Raw genomic sequence first — 22,551 nt, 5'->3', positions numbered from 1 at the left:
CCAGCTTCCCTTCCCAGGAACCAAGAGAACGCAGAACCCTCCTACCGACACGGCCCCCACGTGCTGAGCGCCGCTTCCTCTTTCCGGTCAGACCCTCGGGGCAGCTTCCGGGAGCCTGGGGTTTTCCGTTTGGCCGAACTCCTTGATTGGCTGCACTATGTCCCGCCCCTCCCATCTCGCCGCTCCGTGGGCGGAAGTGGCGTCACGGCAGCGCCAAAAAACAACTTGGGAGACGGCTGGACCGCAGCTGGAGGTGGTGCGCGTCTCTCCGTGAGCCCTCCAGGCCGTAGTGGAGACACAGGTCCCTGAGCTGCTCCGACGGATGAGACTCGGCCCCGCGCGGGGACGGTAGGGGAGCTGCCGCTGAAGGGAGCCGCGGAGCGTGGGCCGGGGTCGCCCGAGGACTCGGAGTCTCCTCGCGGCCCCGCCGTGCTTCTCCCCGAGCGGAAGGGAGAGCCGGCCGGGCGTGAAGTAGGAAAGCTTTCGGGTCCCTGTTCTTTGCCAGTAAGGACTTAGCCTGAGGAGGCGTAACTGAAGGAGGGCATTTAACGAAGCACAGCGGGCCCACGATGGCTGGCCCCTTTGCTTGTTTTCTAGCCCTACTTCTTGCATTTGTGTTGGAATTTTTCCCAGTTTTGTTCACCCCCACGATCTTATTGAGGAAGGTAGGACTCCAGCTGGCGAGTCTGAGACGAGGCTTGGAGCCCAGTACTGCCACCAAACAACTTTGATCTGGATCAGTTCCTCTGGGCTTTACTTTCTTAGCGTGTTCTGTGGTCTAGACAATTATCAAAGCCCTGCCTTGCCCTAACATCATGAACTTGTTTAGTTATTAACTCCCTTACTTAAATCCCTTTAAAGAAAGATCCGGATACACGCTCTTGTAAGGAGTTGCACTGCTGTATACGGATGTATTATTTTTATATTTAGGATATGAATTGTTTTTTTTCTTAAGACTATTATTTAAAACCGTTTTAGGTTTACAGAAAAATTGCACAAAGTACAAAGCGTTCCCATACACATCTCTACCCCTCCTCCCATACCTTCCTATTAGCATCCTGCATTAGCTACAAATTTGTTGAAGTTGATGGGCCAGATTCATTACATTATTATTAGCTAAGGTCCATAGTTTACATCAGGGTTCTCTCTATGTGTTGTACAGTTCCATGAGTTCTGACAAATGCATAATGTCACATACCCATTACAGTATCATACCGAATGGTTTCACTGCCCTAAAAATGCCCTGTGTTCCACCTATATGAATTATTTTAAAACCCATTTTTAAAGGTCAGTTATATTTCAATTTGTTGATACTCGGCTAGGAACTATATGGGTTTAAGTTTAATTAAAATGAGTATCTTGCTATGTACAAAATAGAAAAAATATGAGGGATAATTAGCAAAAAAGATTATAACATTAATAAGTATGGATATGCTTTCCAAGAAAACTTGCATTTCAACAAATTTATCTAAAAACTGTGAATAATCCATCCAATCAATATTAACCTAGAAATAAACTTGCTTCCATTGTCTTTTAAGACAGTAATGGAAGTTTCCTGGAAAATTAACATCTTTCACATTTGGGCCCCTATGGAAATAGAAAGGTTGAAACATGTATGTATGTACCCTGTTCCACTCCTGTGTTTCCCCAGAAAGTTCTATCTCTAATGCCTATGTAAGAGTATCCTTGCATCTCTGATAAAAAGTGTGTATGACACTGCAGGACAGACTGTATAGAAGGAGCTAAGAGCATACATTCCTAGCATCCCACAGGTCAGAATTATGTTCAGCCAGTGCTGCCCTATAATAAGTCTCAAAACACTGCAAACCAGTTATCTTAGAGCAGTGATGGCGAACCTATGACACGCGTGTCAGCAGTGACACGCGAACTCATTTTTTTGGTTGATTTTTCTTTGTTAAATGGCATTTAAATATATGAAATAAATATCAAAAATATACATCTTTGTTTTACTATGGTTGCAAATATCAAAAAATTTCTATATGTGACACGGCACCAGAGTTAAGTTAGGGTTTTTCAAAAAGCCGACACGCCGAGCTCAAAAGGTTCGCCATCACTGTCGTAGAGTTAATTGCCTATCTTGTTTTCATTTCTATTGTGGGAGCTCCTTAAAAACAGGTACAGTACTGCCCTAGCTGGTTTTGCCCAGTGGATAGAGCAGACTGAAGGGTCCTGGGTTCGATTCTGGCCAAGGGCACATGCCTGGATTGAGGGTCTATTCCCAGTAGGGGACATGCAGGAGGGAGCCAATGATTCTCATCATTGATGTTTCTATCTCTTGCCCTTTTGCTTCCTCTCTGAAATCAATAAAAATATATTAAAAACAAAAAGAAAACAGGTACAGTACCTTTTCTTATTTCTGTCTCATGAGCATCCAGTATATTTGGTTAAACATCTGTATATACCTTAAAAAGAGATGGGGATTAAAAGAGTAACTGCAGATTAGAAGAGTAAGGGATTTATATCAGGTATACTATGCTGCAAGCCTGTTGACTAGTGTCAAACTAGAATGTATTATTTTTCACTTATTTACTAGTTAATGCATTCTTAGGAGCACTATTTCCCCTATAATTTTGATGACTTTCCTAACTTCTATCTTTTAGAACACATGAATGGAGAGTATAGAGGCAGAGGATTTGGACGAGGAAGATTTCAAAGCTGGAAAAGAGGAAGAGGTGGTGGGAGCTTCTCAGGAAAATGGAGAGAAAGAGAACACAGACCTGACCTGAATAAACCCACAGGAAAACATGGTTCTGGTAGGGGCGGTCAATGATTATTCAATTTTTAAATTTTTTCATGAAGGAATCTATTCATGCCTGGCATTCAAAACACTTTAACCTCAAATTTCAGTGTGTCTTTTATTGATGTTAGCCCTTTAAGGTAGTATTTGAATGTTAATATCCAAATTATTATTATTTTTTTTTTTACAAGACCAAGAAAGAGCCCTAGTAGGAAATACTTTATTTTTCTTAGAAAAAAAAAAATTTCCAGGCATGAACAGTTGACATTTCAACAACAAAGTACTGGTTGAGAGAGGTTTCAAGGAGCTGGGGATTCTACAATATGAAGAAAAGTTGGACTGTTGTAATGAGAATCTTCACTGTAGCATCAGAAGAACTGATCTCAAAGCCAGTTTCATTGGTCAGCATGGTCCAAACTTCAGAAGGATCCCGTGCTCTTAGGCTTCCCATGACTTTGTTCCCTAAGGCAGCAACAGTTTCCAACGTTGGCAAAATCTTTAGGATGACCGCCAGGTCAGCCACATTATGTCCTGTAGTCATTGCTCCCTTTTTGTATGATCCAACCTGTCGCACTTCTTCAGTTTGCACTTCAAATGTCCTTGGAGCCACAATCAAATTGCCAATCACATTGTTTATTTTTGTCACCAGAGAAAAGATAGAGGCCTGTTCAGCAGAATTAGGAGCAAGGTCCTGATTTCTTTTCGGCAATGCCTCACTGAAGGAAGATTCATCAGGTGCTGGCTTAACCCGAGGGAAGGCCACTTCACACAAATAGAAATCAAATGCGATGTGGGGCACCAAGGGCCTGAACCCTCCTCCCGGGCCTCCTCGGGAACCAAAGCGCCCGCCAGGACTTCGGCCTCTGTCGCCCCTCAGGGCGCCCCAGATCCTGAACAATGGAAGCCACACCAACCGCCCCTCTCCTCCGAGCTGCCGCCAGGCGCAGAGGCGGCGTGCCGGTATGCCAACAAACCACGGCGCGATTGGCTCCCGCCTCGCTCCTCCGCTTATGCCTATTGGGGCTTGTAAACCAATTAAAAATCCCTGCTGCGTCAGGAGCTAGCCAATCAGATTAGACTAGACAGTAATGATTTTTTTTTTTTAACCAGACATTAGACGGCGCTGTGTAAAGAGTTTAGGACAGAGATTACATAGGAAACTCTATAGGAATCAGGAGGCATTTATATCCATGGAAGCAGAGTGGCGCAGCGGAAGCGTGCTGGGCCCATAACCCAGAGGTCGATGGATCGAAACCATTCTCTGCTAGCAGTACTTTTTTCTTTCTTTTCCCCCTCCTAGAATAAAAGAGAATTTTAACTTTTTCAGTAAAAGTAAACGCCATCCTTCTACTTTTTCCTCCCTCAAAAAGTGCAATCTTTTGAAGCTGTTTTTGCCATTAGCGGTGAAATGAGGGAATAGGAAGGGACATTAAGCAGCAATGGACACTACTCAGAAGAAGCGGCTCTGAGAAAAGGAGGCGTGTGTGGATTGAATCAGAGGGGGGAAAGCACTGATGGTGAGGGACTAGAAAGGAAACCGAGGCAGCTTCGGAAAGAGATTTCAGAGAAAGCGAGCAAGGGAAGAAGCAAGGAGAGAAGGACCCGGCCCATCCCCGTGGCAGTTTCCCCGCACTTCTTTTCTTTCCTCACTCCACAAACGGACGGATTTTTCAATATCCAAAATTCTTACTGAAGCCTGTAATTTAGATATTCTATTAATATGTCAATTTCTCATTGTTGGTAGGAGAAGCAAATTGGAAAAAAATGTTCGCTCTGTCTCTACTAACCTAGTTTTCTGTTTTGTTTTGTTTTCAGAACAAAACTCACAGTCTTTGCTACTACAGTCAACATTGGATCAGTTCATACCATATAAGGGCTGGAAGCTTTATCTCTCTGAAGGTAGAATTAATAGTGTAAAAAGTGCCATCTATCTATAATCTATAATAATAAAAGGGTAATATGCTAATTAGACCGGAAGTCCTTCCAGGGCTGCTGCTGTGAGGGCCGGGGTGGGGCTGCTGCTGCAAGGGTTGGGGCAGCAGCCAGGGCTGCCACCTTGGCCATCAGAGCCCCTTGCACGAATTTTGTGCATCGGGCCTGTAGGCTATAATAATAAAAGCGTAATATGCTAATTAGACCAGACAACCTTCCAGAGGCTGCGATGGAAGCCTGGGTCCCGGGTGCCTGCCAGTGGTGGGAGGGAAGCCCGGATCCCAGGTGTCAGAGGGAAGCCGATGTTGGCAGCCAGGGGAAGGAAGGCCTACTCTTGCACGAATTTCGTGCATCGGGCCTCTAATAAATTATATTTTCTTAACTTGTCTTTGGTTGCTACATCTCAGATAATTCATTTGTTTACTGATGTATAGCCCTTCTTTAATATTAATTCATCCAAACAGTGAAATCATGTTTATGTTATAAGAACATTATGTTAATATAGGGAGATTGGTTATAAAGATGAAAGACTTAAAAGGGTACATTGAGATAAGCTTCCAGATAGTAGTAACTTTAGGGAGCAGCAACTGTCCTTATAAATGAGGAATAAAAGATAAGAAGTTCTGAGGTTACCAGAATCTAAGAATTCCAAGGAGGGCCTCTGAGGTATACCCTAAAAAGTTGTGGTTAAACAACTGAGGTGAATTAAATGGGTTGCTGCTGGTAACTCTGGTGGAAGGATGGCACAGTAGGTGCTAGAAATGGGAACTGTAGCTAACCTCTGCAGCTGGAGAGATGCTGAAAAGAATTGAAAATAAGAATAAATTATTTTCTTCTTTCCTCCCATCTTCTAGTCTCTTATAGTGCCTCTAATTGGCAGAACCTAAGTGGTCTGGGAAATTCAGTGTGCAGATCTTGATCATAAGATCACAAAACAGAAGATAGAAGGGTAGGCTTGGAACCAAGAGCTGATAACCAATACAGGTTTCTATAGAAACACAGTTAAGGAATCTCCCTTTTATCTTATTTTTATTTTTTAAATGTATTTTTTATTGATTTCAGAGAGGAAGGGAGGGGGAGAGAGAGAGAAACATCAATGATGAGAGAGAATCATCGATTGGCTGCCTCCTGCATGCCCCCTACTGGGGATTGAGCCTGCAACCAGGGCATGTGCCTTGACCAGGAATTGAACCGTAACCTACTGGCCACTGAGCCACGCTGGCCAGGCAGGAATCGCCCTTTTATAATCAAGAATGTCATACATCTGTCCATACAGGTTTGGAGAATTGTCTTTTCTGTGCTTTTATAGAATATATATGCTTGTTATGTCTCTTATGAGAAAGAAAGAAAGAAAGAAAGATAAAAGATAGATCAATGGTCTTTCCTACTAGACAGAGATTTTCAACCGATGTTCTGTGGCACACTGGTACACTGCAAGAATTTTTAAAACATGCAATACCTGACTATTTAATTAGGGGAATTGGCCTCTTTTCCCTTGGATTGTCAAATAAATAAATGACAATAGCTAACACAACTTTTCCCTTGGATTGTCAAATAAATAAATGACAATAGCCAACACACAAGAGCCATCTGGTATGAATGAATCAAAATTATACCTATTTTTTGTTAAATTGCAGAATTTTAGTAATTTATGTGTGCCAGAAGATGAAAAGGGTTGAAAATCACGCACCGGCCTGTGCAATGCTTAAGGGCAATGATCTCGCTCCGTAACAGGAACTCACTATTTATTTTGTGAACGAATAAAGTACTTTACAAATATTTTTTTGTATTGAGTCTTTTTTTCTATTATATACACAGATATGTTTCATACTACTTCATTGTACTGTTGTGTGCTTTTTTAAAATTGATTTTAGAGAGAGTAAGGGAGAGAGAGGGGAAGGAAGGAAGAAAGAGAAACATCAATTTTGTTGTTTCACTTATTTATGCATTCATTGGTTAATGCTTGTATGTGCCCTGACCGGAATCAAACCCACAACCTTGGCCTACTGAGACGATGCTCTAACCAACTGAACTACTTGGCCAGGCTTCATTGTACCGTTTCTGTGTGGGAGACCAGTTCAAAAATGTTATAGAACTTTAGAGTGTAAAAGATAGCTTTACAGGTTCAAAACCAGAGTTAAGTAGTAGACTGTCTCTCCCCTTATCTCAGGAAGGGATTTGGCAGGTGGCAATTTGGACTAGTAGAATTTACTTTGTAGAGACTGTCTTTAGCTCTGTTTCAGAATAAGAGTTTAGTTCATGTGTCTACCTTTGGCTTTATTAGTTTTTGTTTTGCTTTATTATGTAACCTATTTGAACTAATAGGTTCTATTATATGTCAAAATTTTAATACAAAGATACCCAGATATTGGTGCTTTTAGTTTTTTTAAAATAATATTTTTATTTTTTAATGACAGTTGACACATTAGTTTTAGGTGTACAACATAATGATTTGACATTTATATAACTTACGAAATGCTCACCCTATAAGTCTAGTATACATCTGACATAAATGTCGGTGCTTTTAAAGAGTCACTTCCTGTCTGCATTTCAGATTATGTAAACCTAAATTTGTTTTAGAATCTTAAGTACATATTCCATACCACTTCTTATCTAAATGTAATCAGAAGGCAAAGCAGTTGGAAAAAGTCATTTACTGTGTGTCTAGTGTTTCTTCTGTCTCATGAAAATTATGCTTGTGTGTGATTATTAGTGCTAATGCCATATTTGATTAGTTTACAGTGATAGCTCTCCTTTTATTGAGAAGATTCAAGCATTTGAAAATTTTTTCACAAGGCGTATTGATTTATATGATAAGGTAAGATTTCTACACAACAAAAAACTACTAATCCCAATTTTTGTGTCATCTAACTGAACAATGTATTTGAGGTGCTAGGTGATCATAGACACTGGAGCCAGACTGCTTTGATCCAGCCCTGCCACTTACCTGCAATGTGGACTTTGTTGAATTAGTCACCTTCTCTGTACCTCAATTGTCTCATCTATCAAATGAGGATAATAGGATTATTAATACCTACCACAAGGGTTAAGAGGCATAAATAATAAGCTTATATATTAAAGGTATTAGAAACATGCTTGGACACAAAATTTATAGTACTTATTTTCACCATATAAACATATGCTTTTGCAAAGTGGGTACTTGGACACAAAATTTATAGTACTTATTTTCACCATATAAACATTATATGCTTTTGCAAAGTGGGTACTTGGGTGCTCTGAAAAAGCAATTACTGTTTTTATTCCTAAATATTTTATAGGACGAAATAGAAAGAAAGGGAAGTATTTTGGTGGATTTTAAAGAATTGACAAAAGACGATGAAATAGCTAAATTGATACCAAATATAGCAAATGAATTAAGGGATGCACCTGAGAAAACCTTGGCTTGCATGGGTCTGGCAATACATCAGGTAAGTATTTGTTTTGTGAAACTTTTGTCAAAATTTTAAAGGAACTTCACAGTAATAGAACCTTCTCTAAAAGATACTTAGTTTTTACCAACAGACATTAGCTAGAATGAAAAGGTTGCTGTACTATCCTGAATGATACCATTTATTCTAATACAACTGCTTACTTTAAATATAACATTTACTTCTAATTTATTTCAATTAGTTTGATCTTATTAAAGATTATGAGGAAATTAAGCCTTGTTTCAAGGAGCTATATAAGCTCATAGGGAAGATAAGACCAGGCACCATGGTGATATCAGTTAGTAATTTGGAACAAAAAGACCAACCTCAGATTTTAGTTCAATTTGATCTCCCTGGGTGTCCCCATATATAAATTGAAAATAGCAATACCCGCTGTGCCTAATGAGTTTTTCTCAGGGTCTGATGGCACAACATACATAAAAGCACTTTTTAGACTGGCAAACACATAAATGCTTCAAGGCAAAGTACTAAATCTCAGGACTGACAGAGGAAGTGCTGGGGACGTTCAGATACAGAGAGAAGATTCTCATCTGTTGTGGAGGAATGGGGAAAGCTCAGGAAGAGTGTGTAGAGGTGATGTGGTTTATGATGGATCTTAAAGGGGTATTTTGCAGGGGAGGTAAGGGATCCAGACAAAGGAACAGTTCATTACAAAGATGTGTACCCTGCTAGTAACCCAAGACTGGGAACCGTGGCTGCTGTCTTCAGGCTCCTGTTGCTCCTTAGTTCTCAGTATCCAACTCACTACAGCCTTTCATTTCTATTTCTAAAATATCTCTTAACTCCAGCTCTTTTCCATCCTACTGCCTCTGTCTTAAGCCTTAATTATTTTTCCTGAATTGTTGCCATACATGGTAAACATGATTTGTCCTTAGAAACTGGTGACATTTCTATTAAATGAAGTCCACATCCTTTAAATGGCATTAAAAGCTTTCCATGAGCTGGTTCAACTTTCTTTCCCCTTAATTCTCCTTCATTCACTACCATCCAGCTAAACTGAGTTCTTTCTGGGATTTTCTAAATAACTTCTACCTCTTGCATGTGCTGTCCATTCAGCATAGAATGCCCCTTTCTTTTCTTTTCTTTTTTTAATTATCTTTATTATTTTTTTTAATATGTTTTATTGATTTTTTACAGAGAGGAAGGGAGAGGGATAGAGTTAGTAACATCAATGAGAGAAACATCGATCAGCTGCCTCCTGCACATCTCCCACTGAGGATGTTCCCGCGACCAAGGTACATGCCCTTGACCAGAATTGAACCTGGGACCTTTCAGTCCGCAGGCCGATGCTCTATCCACTGAGCCAAACCGGTCAGGGCCCCCTTTTCTTGCATATCCAAATTTTTAGGGCCTAACTCAATCATCTCTCTGTGAAACCTTTCTAATGACTCCTTCTCAAAACTCTCATGATATTTCTACATGTTATTCGTGGTTCTTGTAACAATTATAGTTATATAAGTGTGTCTCATTTTTTCTCTTAGATCAGCATACTGCTTACAATTATAGTTGTATATGTGTGTCTCATTTTTTTCTCTTAGATCAGCATACTGCTTATATGTATGCAAATAGACATTAAGTATTTATTTTATTGTCAAATGCCAAGGGAAAGGGTATTGGGTATTTCAAAAGTCATGTTTATTTTCTCTGTCTTTTTTTAAATCCTCAAGGATATGTTTTTCATTGATTCTAGAGAATACGGAAGGGAGAAGGAGAGAGAGGAGGGTGAGGAGGAGGAGGCGGGGGAGAAACATTGATTGGTTGCCTCCCATATGTGCCCCATCTGAGATCAAACCTGAGACCCTTTGGTACACGGGACGATGCTCTAACCAACTGAGCCACACTGACCAGGGCTGTTTTCTCTATCAGTGAATATGGAGAAGAAAAAGAATATTTTTTCATCATAAGCCATCTAGGACGTAATAGTTTGGGGGGCAACCATGAGGACTTTTAAGATTAGCTTTAGTTGGGACAAAAGGTAGCAGACAGGGATGCTGGTGTTTTCCAATCCATGGACAACAAAATCCCAGATAAAACATGATTCAGTATAAAAGAAGTCATAATTAAATATCAGGTTTTAAGGGACTATTATAGAGTCCTGTTAGTGTTCTGTTCTGACCTGTTCATAAACTTTATATTTTCTATAAAAGTGTTCTGCTTCAAGATGATACTTTGTTTTCCAACTTTTGAATAAATGTCTGCCCTATTTAGGTATTAACAAAGGATCTCGAAAGGCATGCAGCTGAATTACAAGCCCAAGAAGGATTGTCTAGAGATGGAGAAACAATGGTAAATGTGCCACATATTCATGCAAGGTAAGGAATTTGCTGGTTTTACAGTTATTTAGAATTAAGCACTGAAGACTGTTTAAGAATGAGAACCTCATTTTATAAATAAAAAAAATCAGTACAATAAATATGGTCATCACAGCCAAGTAAACCCACTGAGAATTCTTCAAGGAGAACATGACAGAAATAAACCTTTTCTGCCCAAATAACTTGATTACCCAACCTCCAGATTTTTGTAAATGTTGAATTTGGATGTGTACTTATCCAAACCCTACTGTTTAAATTTAATAATCCATGTAATACACTAAGTGGTATGATTATATTTTGTTAAAATTATGTTGCTGCCAGACACAGAACAAATGAAATTTTGTTTTTCTTTAATTCATCTTTATTGTATTTTAAGATTTAATTTCTCATTAAAAGAGATTAATAAGGTAATCATCAGGGTTTTGTTTTTCTTTTCCAGAATTTATAGAAGACACTTCCTAATAGTTCTCAAAAAAGAAGTTAGAAACTCAAAATTTGCTGAATCTGTAGACTTTCCTTTTGACATGATTTTTTTTCCTTTTTCACTAAAGAACAGCCAGGGGGACCAGAAGAAAAGGGAAGATTTAGCATTTTTTATTTTTGGAATGATTTAATTTTCATGAAGTTTCTGATATTTATAGGGATGATATGGTTTGAGAATTCCATATTTGCTCCTAAAAGGATCTATAGACAGCCTCAATTTTCTTTTTTTTTAAATATATTTTTATTGATTTCAGAGAGGAAGGGAGAGGGAGAGAGAGCGATAGAAACATCAATGATGATAGAGAATTGTTGATTGACTGCCTCCTGCATGCCCCCTACTGGGGATCATGCCTGCAATCCAGGCATGTGCCCTTGGCCGGAATCGAACCTGGGACCCTTCAGTCCACAGGCTGATGCTCAATCCACTGAGCCAAACCATCCAGGGCGACAGTCTCAATTTTCTGTCCATTGTAAATTCATGGATAAATATGTTCCTATTTTTCGTTTTAGGATATACAACTATGAGCCCTTGACACAGCTCAAGAATGTCCGAGCAAATTACTATGGAAAATACGTTGCTCTGAGAGGGACAGTGGTTCGCGTCAGTAACATAAAGCCTCTTTGCACCAAGATGGCTTTTCTTTGTGCTGCATGTGGAGAAGTTCAGAGTCTTTCTCTTCCAGATGGAAAGTATAATCTCCCCACAAAGGTGACATCATGTTCTTTATTTATCTTAGTAAAGAAGGCAATTCGATTTACAGAAAACAGTTACCGATGTTTCTGAACACAGAGCTTACTGTATTTTTAGTTTACAAATATTGAAATACAGGGAACAGAAAATAAAGAAGTAAACATTCCTCTGTCCACTGCTTAAAATTTACATTTTGCCCTAACCCAGTGGTTCTCAATCTTCCTAATGCCTCGACCCTTTAATACAGTTCCTCATGTTGTGGTGACTCCCAATTTCATTGTTACAAATTGAACATAATTAAAGCATAGTGATTAATCACAAAAACAATATGTAATTATATATGTGTTTTCCGATGGTCTTAGGCGACCCCTGTGAAAGGGTCGTTCGAACCCCAAAGGGGTCGCGACCCACAGGTTGAGAACCGCTGCCCTAGCCGGTTTGGCTCAGTGGATAGAGCGTCGGCCTGCGGACTGAAGGGTCCCAGGTTCGATTCTGGTCAAGGGCATGTACCTAGGTTGCAGGCACATCCCCAGTAGGGGGTGTGCAGGAAGCAGCTGATCGATGTTTCTCTCTCATTGATGTTTCTAACTCTTTATCCCTCTCCCTTCTTCTCTGTAAAAAATCAAAATATATTTTCAAAAAAATTTACATTTTGCCAGCTCCAGATATATTTTTAAAGATATAAAGCATTATTGATAAAAATTAGTGTCTATTTTGCCCCTTGCATGGGCTGTTCCCAGTGACCATAATTATCCTGAGTTAATGTGTATCCTTTCCATTCACATTTTTATATTTTGACTTAATAGGTACACACATCAAGTTTTCTTTATTCTGCTGTTTGAAAGTGTCCCCTTTTTCTTAACACTTTTTTTAAACTAGATTTTTAAAACCATAAAAAAGTACTTTTTAAAACCAAGAAAATAGTCTAACCAACATCTGTATACCCATTATGAGTTGGCAAATATTAATATTTTATGGTTTTAGCTATTTTTTTAAACAAGAATAGCATTACAGTTAAAGTAGAAGTCCCTCTGTTCCTCTCTCCAGTTCCATCCACTTTGTTCCATTCTTAGAGGCAGCCACTTTCTGAAATTGGCATGTAGTCTTCAAGTCTGCATTTCCTTTTCTTTATTTTAAAATTGATTTTAGAGAGAGAAAAATATCAATTTGTTGTTCCACTTATTTGTGCAATCATTGGTTGATTCTTGTATGTGCCTGACTGAAAATCAGACCTGCAACCTTGGCATATCAGGACGTGCTCTAACCAACTGAGCTACCCAACCAGGGCCAAGTCTACATTTTCATACTTGCCTATACATGTAGGGTTTGTTTTCTTGTGTGTATTCACATAAATGGTATACTGAATATCACATTCTGTAACTTTTTTGTTCATGTGCTTTGGAGTTCTACTTATCTTTTTTTTGAGGGGGGTGTTAATCCTCACCTAAGGATATTTTTTCCATTGCTTTTCAGAGAGAGTAGAAGGGAGGGAGAGAGAAACATCAGTTGGTTGCCTCCTGCACATGCTCTGACGGGGTCAGGGAGCAAACCAGCAACCGGGGTACATACCCTTGAACCAGAATCAAACCTGTGACCTTTAGGTTCACAGGCCAACGCTCTAACCATTAGCAACACCAGCCAGGTCAGTTGTGCCTATCTTGATACACATCTAATTCTTTCATTTTTACTGTTGTGGATTATTCCATTAAATGAATAGCTACTAATTATCTGGTGAACATTTGTGTTGTCTCCATGCTGTAGAGAACATGTCTCCTTAACAAAGAAATTTCTCAGTTATAGGATATGCTTATTTTTAACTTTATTAGATGTTGCCAAATTACTTTCCAGAGTGTTGGTCCCAACTTACATCCCTACTTGGTAATGTTAAGCACTTGGCATTTTCTCATGTTTTCATTAACACTTGGTGTTGCTAGGCTTTTTAATGTTTGCCAATCTGATGGGTGTGAAATAGAATTTCATTTTTAATATGAATTGCTATGATTTTTGTTACAGTTGAGTATCTTTTCACATCTTTATTGGCCATCTGTATTTTTTTTCTTTAAGATTAAAAAAAAATTATTTTTAGAGAGAGGGGTCTGGGTAGAGAGAAACATTGATTGGCTGCCTCCTACATGCCTCCTACGGGCGATTGAGCCCTCAACCCGGGCATGTGCTCCGACCAGGAATTGTACTGGCAACCTTCGGTGTACGTGACGATGCCTAGCCAACTGAGCCACACTGGCCAGGACTCATTTTTATTATTTACTGAATTTTATGTTTATATCTTCTATTCATTTTTCTGTTTATACATTAGTTCCCCTCTTATCTGCAGGAGATACATTCCAAGACCCCCATGGACGCCTGAAACGGCATTTAGTACTGAACCCTATATATATGTTTTTTCATACATGTACATAACTTTTCACGTAAAGGAAACACTTTACGTCTTCTCGGGAATTGCCAGCATCACTGCTCTTGTACTTTGGAGCCACAATTAAGTAAAATAAGGGTTACTTGAACATAAGCACTGTGATACTGGGACAGTTGATCTGATAACCCAGCCAGTACTAAGTGACTAAAAGGTGGGGAGTGTATGCAGCATGGATATGTTGGACAAAGGGGTGATTCATGTTCTGGGAGGGACAGAGTGGGATGGGGCGAGATTTTATGATGCTACTCAGATCAGCACACAATTTGAAACATAAAAATTGTTTATTTCTGGAATTTAAACCTTGTTTTTCATATTTAGATCTTTCATCCATCCAGAATTTAATTTTGTCAGTGGCAAAAAGCTAAGGTTCTAATATTCTTTCAGGTGAAAAGTCAGTTGTCAACAATGATTAATTAAGCCCACTATTTATTACTGCTGACATATAATGCTTCTTCTGTAGTACACCGTGTTCCTATAGACATGCGATTCTGTTTCGTTTCACTGGTCCTGTGTCAACTCTTTATGATCTTATTTACATTGATCTTATTAAAACTTTTGGTAAGGTAGTTAGATTTTCCATATTCTTCTTTTCCAGAGATGCCTTTACCATCCTTGGACTTTAATAAATTTAATATTTATTATACATTTACTCAAATTGGAATTCCTAAGGCCTATTTCTCTTACAGGAAGAACAAGATGTGTTAGATTCAGCCATTGGTTCTGAATAATCAGCGGTGTTGATAAATTGGTGTCGTCCACTGTTTGGGCTTAAGTTTCAGGCAGTGCCTTAGCTCAGAGTCTTCTCGGGAATTGCCAGCATCACTGCTCTTGTACTTTGGAGCCATAATTAAGTAAAATAAGGGTTACTTGAACATAAGCACTGTGATACTGGGACAGTTGATCTGATAACCCAGCCAGTACTAAGTGACTAAAAGGTGGGGAGTGTATGCAGCATGGATATGTTGGACAAAGGGGTGATTCATGTTCTGGGAGGGACAGAGTGGGATGGGGCGAGATTTTATGATGCTACTCAGATCAGCACACAATTTGAAACATAAAAATTGTTTATTTCTGGAATTTAAACCTTGTTTTTCATATTTAGATCTTTCATCCATCCAGAATTTAATTTTGTCAGTGGCAAAAAGCTAAGGTTCTAATATTCTTTCAGGTGAAAAGTCAGTTGTCAACAATGATTAATTAAGCCCACTATTTATTACTGCTGACATATAATGCTTCTTCTGTAGTACACCGTGTTCCTATAGACATGCGATTCTGTTTCGTTTCACTGGTCCTGTGTCAACTCTTTATGATCTTATTTACATTGATCTTATTAAAACTTTTGGTAAGGTAGTTAGATTTTCCATATTCTTCTTTTCCAGAGATGCCTTTACCATCCTTGGACTTTAATAAATTTAATATTTATTATACATTTACTCAAATTGGAATTCCTAAGGCCTATTTCTCTCTTTTTTTTAAAAAAAATATATTTTATTGATTTTTTACAGAGAGGAAGGGAGAAGGATAGAGAGTTAGAAACATCAATCAGCTGCCTCCTGCACACTCCCCACTGGGGATGTGCCCGCAACCAAGGTACAGGCCCTTGACCGGAATCGAACCTGGGACCCTTGAGTCTGCAGGCCGACGCTCTATCCGCTGAGCCAAACCGGTTAGGGCAGGCCTATTTCTCTTACAGGAAGAACAGGATGTGTTAGATTCAGCCATTGGTTCTGAATAATCAGCGGTGTTGATAAATTGGTGTCGTCCACTGTTTGGGCTTAAGTTTCAGGCAGTGCCTTAGCTCAGAGGCCAGAAATTAAATCCTCATTTAATATATTTTTATTGATGTCAGAGTGGAAGGGAGAGGGAGAGAGAGATAGAAACATCAGTGCTGACAGAGAATCATTGATCAGCTGCCTCTTGCACGCCCCACACTGGGGATCAAGCCCACAACTTGGGCATGTGCCCTGACTGGGAATCTAACTGTGATCTCCTGGTTCATGGGTCGATGCTCAACCACTGAGCCACACCAGCCAGGCTAAATCCTTATTTAAATCAGGTATTTTTTTTGGTAAACTGTGTTTGGTCAGGATATTTTTGTGCCCTCTAACATAGTGGGTCATAACACTGATTCATAAGATGAGTAATTCATAAAATGAGTGTGAAGAGGTCCTGCGTGTGTGTCTAAAATTCAGTTAACTGAAATGACTAGAAAGATGGTTGTTTCAAGTAATCTCTTCCAGTCACTGTTGCTGCCTCACAGATCATCCTAAAACGTGGTGGTTCAAAATAACCACAATCATTTTATTATTTCTTCTGGTTTCTGTGGGTCAGAGGTTTGGAAGAACTGCTTGGCTGGGTAGTTCTGGCTCTAGATCTCTCATGTAGCTGTAGTCAAATGGTGGCTGGAGCTGGAATAGCAAGGGGTAGAGTGGCTGGGGGCTGGCCAGTCATCTCTCCTCCATATGGCTTTTCTGTGTGGGCTGATTTTGGCTTCTCATACACAGTTTGACATCTCAGGACACATAGGCTGTTCATATGGCTGCTGATTGCTTTAAGAAGTCCAGCTGATAGGCAGAAATGGCTTTGTCTCTTTTGAGCTAGCCTCAGAAGTCAGGTGGCATCAATTCTCTCATATTCCATTGGTTACAAAGTGAGTCACAAGCCTGTCCAGATTCCAAAAAGGGAAGATTAGACTCCATTTCTTGATGGGGGAGTGGCAAGGTTGTATAAAGGCTTATGGGGAGATATTGTTACAACCAAATTTGGAAAATACAGTCTGCCGCAGTCTCTGAATTTATAAATGCACCTTAAAGTCCACTCAGCAAACAAGTGACTTATGAAAACTTGAACACAACTTATTCATTTGTTATTTATCATAGCACACAGGTATGTATGTTATGATAAACAGTACAAAAGGAGGCTAAATGGGAGAGCTGCTGATTAAAGAAGACCCAGGAAAAGCTTTTGAAAAGGGAAAGATTGAGGTTGAGTATGTGGGACCATATGCGAGAGGCCATTCAGGATCAGGAGACTGCCTGGGCACAAAGGAATGAATAGAGCTTAGTGTGAGAGGCACCTTAGTGTGAGGAGCCTTGCATATCCCCAGCAGAAAGAGTAAAAGCAGTGATCAAGAGGGACCAGCTGAAAAAGTGGCTGGTCCCTCAAAAGCTTGTGATACAGAATCAGTGCAGAAGGAAATTGGAAAACATTACAGCTCTTACTGCATTTTCCATTCTGAGAAAATTTTTTTTTAATCCTCACCCAAGGATAGTTTTTATTGGATTTTAGGGAGTAAGGGAAAGAGAGAAACATCAATGTGAGAGAGGGACATTGATCTATTGATTGAAACCCAGGTATGTGCCCTGATCCGGAATTGAACTCGCAACCTTTTGGTGTATGGGACAATGCTCCAACCTACTGACCCACCTGGCCAGGGGCGACAGCACTTTTAAAACAATATTAAATAAAGCAGAAACTTGAAATGTGATTATGCTTTATGAAAATATGAATGTGAATCTTGTTGCAGTGTCCTGTGCCTACATGTCGAGGGAAGTCATTTACTGCTCTCCCTAGCTCTCCTCTCACAGTGACAATGGACTGGCAGTCAATCAAGTAAGCAATCACACTATTTCACTATTTAATAAAAGGCAGGTGTAAGATACTTCAACTGCAAAGAAAATCTATAATTTTCCTATATTATACTATGGTTCTTATTTGTATACATTGGTAAAGTGTATAATAAAAGGCTTGATTAGGAGTTTATGTGTTGAAATGATAATTGTCTTTATTCAAAATCTGTTCTCTATCGGATACTAGAAAGGATTTGATGTGCAAGTATTATGTCCTTTTGCTACTGAGAAATAGTTCATGGTATTTCTCACTTATATGATTCATTGAACTGAATGTAGACCATAAACAAAACTATATCTATATTATAAAAGGCCAGTGGCCGGAACGACCAAATGACCAGTCACCAGGAGGTGCATGGAGCACCTCTTGATCCCTCCGCCGCCACCCGTGAGCTGCTTGTGGCGGCAGGGCGGGGCTTGCACACGGCGGGTCTGGGGTCCTGCTGGCATGGCAGGTCTTGGTCTCGCACGATTTCGCGCGCTGGGGCTCTAGTAATTTCCATAATGAGTTATGATAAAAAATAATACTGTTTTGAAAGCTTAAAATAAAGAATTTCTTACAAATGGGCATGTTTCATTTTATGTTCTCACGATCCATGAGGCATTTTACTGTAGATTTTTTTTAAAAAAAGCTATTTTTTAAAACAAGTCAAATTGTGTGTGTGTGTGTGTGTGTGTGTTTAATCTAACAATTTATTTAATTTTTCTAGCTATAGTCCCATAACTACATCCTAAATATAAAATAATAGTTAGTTTTGAAGTTAGAATGCTCTCTAGGAAAACCTGGCTAAAACAGGAGATGGTCTTAAATACTAGAATCTAGGGGAAAAGTGAGGTAGATTGCTACCACGCTCTACCTTTACCCGCTTCTGCACTGTAAAAACCAAGATCAACATATGTAATAATTGTTCTCTATGCTGAGATATTTACAAATACTCTATTTTATAAAAGAGGAAATGTTTAAGGCTCCTGAGTGTGATTGTGTCTCTGGTGAGTGGGGGAGCCTGGTCCAGCCCATGTTTGCAGTACTTTCACCACTGAAGGGTGTAATGAGGGCTTCAGAGGTGCTAAAAGGGCCACAATAGAATATATGCATAGAAGATCCAAGGTAATTTAATTATTTGAACAAAGTCTCTTTATTTTCAGGTAAAAATAGCAGAAAGAAAGTGAGCTTAAATATTTTAATTGGATTTTTTCTCACTTAAAAAAAAATTTTCAGCCCTAACCGGTTTGGCTCAGTAGATAGAATTTGAACAAAGTCTCTTTATTTTCAGGTAAAAATAGCAGAAAGAAAATGAGCTTAAATATTTTAATTGGATTTTTTCTCACTTAAAAAAATTTTTTCAATTATAACTGACATATAATATTTTATTAGTTTTAGGTGTACAACATAGTGACTAGACATTTATATAACTTACGAAGTGCTCACCCCAGTAAGTCCAATACCCATTTGACACCAATATTTTAAATGAATTTGAACAGTGACCTCCTGATATTAGGAAATCCCACCTAGGGGTATAAAACATTCCACTTTTCTGTAACTTATTCCTGTATATGTTGTGGACATCATTTTGTTTTGTCCATCAATACTTTCCCTTTTACTGTTTTCTAAAATTTAGTATCGCTTGTTCAATGCACACCCTAAAATTTCTCTTTACTCTTTTAGTAAGTGTAATTTTGGGTGGACATTTTGGAGGGAGGGAGACAAATGCACATGCTCATCCTGCCATCCCATCCTTAACTGCAAACTGCTGAAGTAATTTTAGATACATCATTGAACGTTTTAAACTAATTTTAAAAAACTAATTGGTCCTTTATATAGTTTAGCACTATGTGGACCCTGACTAGTTAATATGTAGAAGAAATAACCCAAAGTCAATATGTGTACTCACTGAAAATTGCTCACCTATTTAGAATCCAGGAGCTGATGTCTGACGATCAGCGAGAAGCAGGTCGGATTCCACGAACGATAGAATGTGAGCTTGTTCATGATCTTGTGGATAGCTGCGTTCCAGGAGACACAGTGACTATTACTGGAATTGTCAAAGTCTCAAATGCTGAAGAAGGTGTAGTACAACTCTTCCCTCATTTGGATTGTCCCTCAGTAATTTGTCAACATTTGTCTTTTTTAAAGATACTTCTGAATCTCCATTAATTTAAAGAGTTCCTTGTTCTTATTTCTTACACTAGAGGCCCGATGCACAAAATTCATGCAAGGGGCTCGGCCCTCATGGCCCCGCCTCCCCTCCTTCCCCACCCTCCCCCCGTCATTCAGGAAGGTCATTCCGCCATCCGGTCTAATTAGCATATTAGCTCTTTGTTATATAGGATAGGTGAAACGTTCCCTCTGAAAGAAAGGTTTATTTGTAGTTCATTGTGCCTTTCTTATACATTCTACTTGAATCTTTGTAGGGAAAATGAAAATACCAATTATTACATTTCACACTTTGAATTTACAGGTTCTCGGAATAAGAATGACAAATGTATGTTCCTTTTATACATCGAAGCAAATTCTGTTAGCAATAGCAAAGGACAGAAACCAAACGCTTCCGAGGAGGGGTGTAAACATGGAGCATTGCTGGAGTTCTCACTTAAAGACCTTTACGCCATCCAAGAGATTCAAGCTGAAGAGAACCTGTTCAAACTCATTGTCAAGTATGTATGACCCTACCTGAAATTTTATTATGTATGTGCATGTTGGGTTGTTATTGGCTGCAAGTAACAAGAAATTAGTCAAAATGGTTGCAAAATAGAGTTCACCAGCTAACCGCCCATTTTTGTTTGACCCATGAGCGAAATTCATTTTTAGAGAGAGAGAGGGAGGAACATTGATGAGAGAGAGAAACATCTATCAGCTGTCTCCTGCACACCACCTACTGGGGATCAAGCCCGCAATCCCGGCCATGTGCCCTGACCCAGAATGGAACCCAGCAACCTTCCAAGAGATTCAAGCTGAAGAGAACCTGTTCAAACTCATTGTCAAGTATGTATGACCCTACCTGAAATTTTATTATGTATGTGCATGTTGGGTTGTTAATGGCTGCAAGTAACAAGAAATTAGTCAAAATGGTTGCAAAATAGAGTTCACCAGCTAACCGCCCATTTTTGTTTGACCCATGAGCTAAAAATGGTTTTTACTTTTTTTTTTAAGATTTTTAAAATTCATTTTTAGAGAGAGAGGGGGAGGAATATTGATGAGAGAGAGAAACATCTATCAGCTGCCTCCTGCACACCACCTACTGGGGATCAAGCCCGCAATGCCGGGCATGTGCCCTGACCCAGAATGGAACCCAGCAACCTTCGGTACTCGGAATGACACCCAACCACTGAGTCACACCGGCCAGAGCAGTTTTTACATTTTTTAATGGCTGAAAAAGAATGAAAAGGAGGCTATCTCATGACAAGCAAAATTATATGAAATTCAGATTTTGCTGCTTATAAATAAATTTTTATTGGAATACATCCACACTCATTCAAAAGAATTCAGAGTGAGGCAGAGAACAAATGGCTCACAAATGCTTACTGTCTAGTCCCCTACAGAAAAGTTTGCTGACCTCTACTGTAAGCACTAAGGAAAAGTTACTCAGCAGAAGAGTAATTGTACAGTGAATTCCAGAGTTATTTCAGTTAGTTGCATGTAGGGTTTTCTTGCTTTTCTTTTAGAACTAAGAAAGAGATTCACATAGAAATTACTTACATTGGATTGTTTCCTTGTTTTTGCCATACAATAGAGAAGAAGCAAAAGGAAGGCATCCTGTTTCAGCCAACTATTTCTGGTGTGGTCTGGGGCATGTTACCTAATTTTTTCTTCATTTTTATGGAGATAATACTTGTCTCAGAAGGTTGTTCTGGAGGTTAAATGAAATTTGTGTTACCTCACAATGCTGTTATTTTGAGACTTTTTTGACAATTTTTTGGATAGTTTTGAAGAAATAGGGGGAAATGAGGCAGAATAATACATATGTCTAAGAGAGATAAAGAACTGAGGTTTTGAAGTGCATTATATTAGAAAATTGATCTAGACTTTGGGCTCTAGGAGAATTTGACACTTTTTCTGCCTTTAATATGTTAATTAGCTGAGTAAGAAAAGTATGGAGTTCCTCAGGGGTTCTTTGTTCTTAAACTCTCTGAGACTTCCCAACTTCCCTGAGGGAGCGCTAGGGTTGAGGGTTTGATCTGGTGAGAAGTGAAGGTGTGAGTGGTCTCTAATGGGATCTGAGGAACTACCTGGTTGAGGATCAGAACACCTCTTTTTGGTTCCTCTCATCAGTTATAAATAAAAATGAACATATGGCCCTAGCCTGTTTGGCTTAGTGGATAGAGTGTAGGCCTGCAGACTGAAGGGTCCTGAGTTTGATTCTGGTCAAGGGCACATGCCTGGGTTGCGGGCTTGATCCCCAGTGGGGGCCATGCAGAAGGCAACCAATCAATGATTCTCTCTCATCGTTGTTTCTATCTCTCTCCCTCTCCCTTCCTCTCTGAAATCTATAAAAATATATTAAAAAGAAAATGAACATATGTAGTGGTCCTTCTTCTGCAGTGTATTTACAAAAGATAAAGTAGTATGAAAAACAAGCGTTTTCACCCTGGCTGGTTTCACTCAGTGGTTAGAGTGTCAGCCTGCAGACTGAAGGGTCTTGGGTTCGATTCCTAGTCAAGGGCACATACCTTGGTTGTAGGTTCCTTAGCCCCAGTAGGGGTGAGTGCGGGAGGCAGCCAAACTCTCTTTCTCTCTCTTTCTCTCCCTCTCTTCCTTCCACACACTCTAGAAATCATTGGAAAAAATATCTTCGGGTGAGAATTAAAAAAACAACACACCAACAAACAAAAAACTAGCATTTTCTTACCATGGTTTACTTTTTTTTT

At 39.3% G+C, this 22,551-nt stretch overlaps 2 protein-coding genes and 1 non-coding gene across 6 annotated transcripts in view; 2 read left to right on the top strand and 1 right to left on the bottom strand.

The window, feature by feature from the left end:
* TRMT6 (tRNA methyltransferase 6) overlaps positions 1-18,113 on the bottom strand; it is a 30,345-nt gene extending 12,232 nt beyond the window's left edge. The window contains exons 1-2 of the mRNA XM_014546477.1: positions 18,109-18,113; positions 13,975-13,986 (exon numbers count right to left, since the gene is read on the bottom strand). Coding sequence (XP_014401963.1) covers positions 13,975-13,980 — 6 coding nt within the window. The 5' untranslated portion in view covers positions 13,981-13,986; positions 18,109-18,113. The remainder of the gene's footprint in view (positions 1-13,974; positions 13,987-18,108) is intronic.
* The window catches only part of MCM8 (minichromosome maintenance 8 homologous recombination repair factor), a 42,845-nt gene continuing 20,514 nt past the window's right edge, over positions 221-22,551 (top strand). For 2 of the 4 annotated variants that reach the window (XM_005874665.2, XM_005874664.2), the window contains exons 1-10: positions 222-348; positions 2,622-2,774; positions 4,574-4,657; positions 7,426-7,508; positions 7,969-8,118; positions 10,348-10,451; positions 11,445-11,643; positions 17,583-17,668; positions 19,600-19,751; positions 20,145-20,340. In XM_005874665.2, the coding sequence (XP_005874727.1) occupies positions 2,627-2,774; positions 4,574-4,657; positions 7,426-7,508; positions 7,969-8,118; positions 10,348-10,451; positions 11,445-11,643; positions 17,583-17,668; positions 19,600-19,751; positions 20,145-20,340 (1,202 nt within the window). In that variant the 5' untranslated portion in view covers positions 222-348; positions 2,622-2,626. Of the gene's footprint in view, positions 349-368; positions 505-2,621; positions 2,775-4,573; positions 4,658-7,425; positions 7,509-7,968; positions 8,119-10,347; positions 10,452-11,444; positions 11,644-17,582; positions 17,669-19,599; positions 19,752-20,144; positions 20,341-22,551 lie in introns of those variants that run through there. The other 2 variants (XM_005874660.2, XM_005874663.2) reach the window with 2 other exon arrangements.
* On the top strand, positions 3,954-4,025 carry TRNAM-CAU. Its single transcript has one exon. It is a non-coding gene; the product is annotated as a tRNA-Met (tRNA).

Source organism: Myotis brandtii, unplaced genomic scaffold (genome assembly GCF_000412655.1).
Source record: "Myotis brandtii unplaced genomic scaffold, ASM41265v1 scaffold45, whole genome shotgun sequence".
Classification (NCBI taxonomy): Eukaryota; Metazoa; Chordata; class Mammalia; order Chiroptera; family Vespertilionidae; genus Myotis; species Myotis brandtii.
The sequence above is the reverse complement of the archived record's forward strand: the minus strand, read 5'-3'. Positions and strand labels throughout refer to the sequence as shown.